At 43.6% G+C, this 2770-nt stretch overlaps 1 protein-coding gene across 1 annotated transcript in view; it reads right to left on the bottom strand.

The window, feature by feature from the left end:
* The window catches only part of LOC106535531 (PDZ domain-containing protein 7), a gene marked incomplete in the record, with an annotated part of 11124 nt that overhangs the window by 2066 nt on the left and 6288 nt on the right, over positions 1 to 2770 (bottom strand). Inside the window, 6 exon segments of the mRNA XM_014032565.1 lie at positions 468 to 568; positions 672 to 1238; positions 1356 to 1427; positions 2144 to 2235; positions 2446 to 2537; positions 2613 to 2728. Of these exon segments, the coding sequence (XP_013888019.1) occupies positions 468 to 568; positions 672 to 1238; positions 1356 to 1427; positions 2144 to 2235; positions 2446 to 2537; positions 2613 to 2728 (1040 nt within the window).

The following is a 2770-nucleotide window of genomic DNA, read 5'->3' on the forward strand; positions in this document are numbered from 1 at the left end:
AATCTACACTGCCCTTTTAAAACACATGAGATTTAACAAACATAGCACATTGGCATGATTATATATTTCAAAGGGGGCGGAGCTAGGTGTTTGTGGGACAGAGAGGAGGTGGAGCAGAGCAGGAGTAAATTAGCTCTTATTTTTTTGTAGCGTTTATTAACAAATCTCAAATGGTGCATTACATTTTCCTGTTAGTTTTGGGATCTACGGTCTCAAAGTTCTACAGGTTGATCGCGATCAAAGACCCCTGTTCTCAGGAGTCTGCATTACCCTTTCTGTCAAACCTCGCTCGGAGGTACAGAGGCAGGGAATTTCAGCCCCACCCCCTTCGCCTCGGTGTGTACAAGGTGTCGTGGTCCGATGCAAATGTCCAAGTTARTACACATCGCTGTGATTTATTGTATTTCGATCATAATGGATCCTGCATTGAARGGTCCTGATAAACACTATGTATCAGAAAGAAATACCTTGAGGACGTCACAAGTGGAGGCAGCTCCTCCAGGAAAGATCTTCTCGATCTTCACCACCGGCTGAATTTTTGACTCCATCCCACCAGATATACTGATTCCTGCAGCAAGACAGCAGGAGTCAGAGACGTCGTTCTTAAAGTTACTACAAAGTTTAACATTCYTAGAAAGCTGTGGAGAAAATAGAACATTTTCAGCATTTACCCAGAGACTGTTTGGTTTTGGAGATGCTGACAGTTCTGAGCTGGTGCTCCTCCTCAGAGTCAGCACCGTTGAGTCTGTTTTTGAAGCCGTTCACCTGTTGGTCRTGATGTGTCCCAAACACCTGAGACAAAGGAGGGCGACTCCTTCGGTTGGCGCTCTGCAGCGTGAACTTTTTACTCCTGCCTCCGCTGTGTTCCCTCCTGTTCTGAGCCTGGCTGTTTCTGAAAAGAGCCCGTCCCCTCTCCGTGTCCGAGCGCAGCGAAGCCTCGTCGAAGTGGACCGAGCGAACCGTGTTGATGTCTGTGCAGAGGGGAGGGTGGAGGCTGCTGCTGTGGGCCAGCAGCCAGTTGGGGAGCATCGTCCTGGCAGAGGGGGGCCTGAGGTCCCTGGGCTCTGGGTCAAATCCATCCACAGGTATGTCCAGCAGAGATGAGAAGGACCTGGAGCTTCTGGGTTTCCCACCGGATCCCTGGGAACCGGTCAGGCTGAGCTTCTCCAGCTCCTCCAGCAGGTGGCTCTCCTTCTCCACCTCCTCAGCACTGTGCAGCTCAAAGCCCCCCCTGAAATCTGGAAGAGAAATGATCAGTAAATGTTGGTCCTTTTATTTAATTTTTAAGTCAGGATGTAGTTTGAGAAGATAAGAGAAAAACAACTTTTTTTTTTTAGTAAAGTGAAGGTTCTGACCCGGGATGGGAGTGATGAGGCGMCGTTTGGGAGCTCGTCCAGAAATGGGAGATCGAAGAGGAGGAGTTCGAACTGCAGCGCAGAAACATGAAAAATTAAACAAAATGTTTACATTACACATAGAAAAAACTTAGAGCTTGGTTCTCGACCTCTTAGGCCAGCGCTCCCCAGGCCATGATCCAGGTCCCCCATCAAATAAGATGTAGGCTATATACACACTGAATATTAMTATTATTATGGCTGTTATGACTATTATTGTTCTTTTATGTGTTTATCATCAAAAATCTTTTTTTAAAAAGAAACACATCATTGAATGTTAAACAGATTTAGTAGTTTTRCAGGGAACAAAAAAGCCACATGAATAGAAATTGAACATTGAACATAAATTTGTTGGGCCTAACAGCAGCCAATCAGAACTCTAACATGATCTGCCTGCCTTTCTTACTTCTAATAAGTTATTCTAATACACTCAGTTGCATTAACAYTATGGCAGAATTAGTACAGCAGATTTTTTTTAATGGAGTTTGTTTTGTGCTGGTTTAGGTTCTGACATTTTCTAAACTCATTTTAAGGTTTAATACACAATCATTAGAGCAATAGATGCACATCTACAACTGATAATTTCTCAAAATAAGCTGATCTCAGTCTAAAGTTTGACATGAAAAGTGGCAGGTGATTTGCCTTTTTAAAATTGTGTTAAACATCACTTTTATCACTGAAACACGTCTTCAAGCGCAACAAACAGTTTTGTTCCATCCGGATGAAAATCAGATACTTCTCTGTTTCACCTGAGCGATATTTCAGGATGTCGTAAGCTTCGATTTCAACCGCAGTCACGACGTTGTTGAACACATTCAGATCGGACGGTGAAAGGAGCATTCTGAGAAAAAAGAAAACAGAAAAAAAGAAAACACTGAGATGTTGCACCTATTAACTTTTCTATAAAATACTGGAGTCTGATAGAAGACGACTTTAGAACATAATGTGATTCACAAAGAAAAAAAAATACCTGAGCAAAAGAAAATAAATAAATAAAATAAGTATCACTCATTGAGTCAATATCAAAGAATAAAAGATAGTTCCTCCTTACCTGATTTCCCTCAGTAGCAGTAGCTTTTCAGGTCGGTCCAACACAACCAGCAGGTGGCGAATCAAGTTCTCCACTGACCGCTCTGCTACGTACTGAGAGAGACGGGTTTAATCATCACCTACATTTAGGGCTGAAACAAAACTTCAGCTGAGAGCAAACCTCCCTACCCTTCGACAGGCCTTCATCACTGCAGCCACCTCCTCCTCGGTCAGCAGCCTGCGGGACATGTCCTCCACCACCCCCAGCATCTCTGAATTTGGCATCGAGCTGAGTTTTTGTCCTGCTGAGAACATCCCAGGGTTTTGATTTGATTTGATTTGATTTG

Source organism: Austrofundulus limnaeus, unplaced genomic scaffold (genome assembly GCF_001266775.1).
Source record: "Austrofundulus limnaeus strain Quisiro unplaced genomic scaffold, Austrofundulus_limnaeus-1.0 Scaffold7, whole genome shotgun sequence".
NCBI lineage: Eukaryota > Metazoa > Chordata > Actinopteri > Cyprinodontiformes > Rivulidae > Austrofundulus > Austrofundulus limnaeus.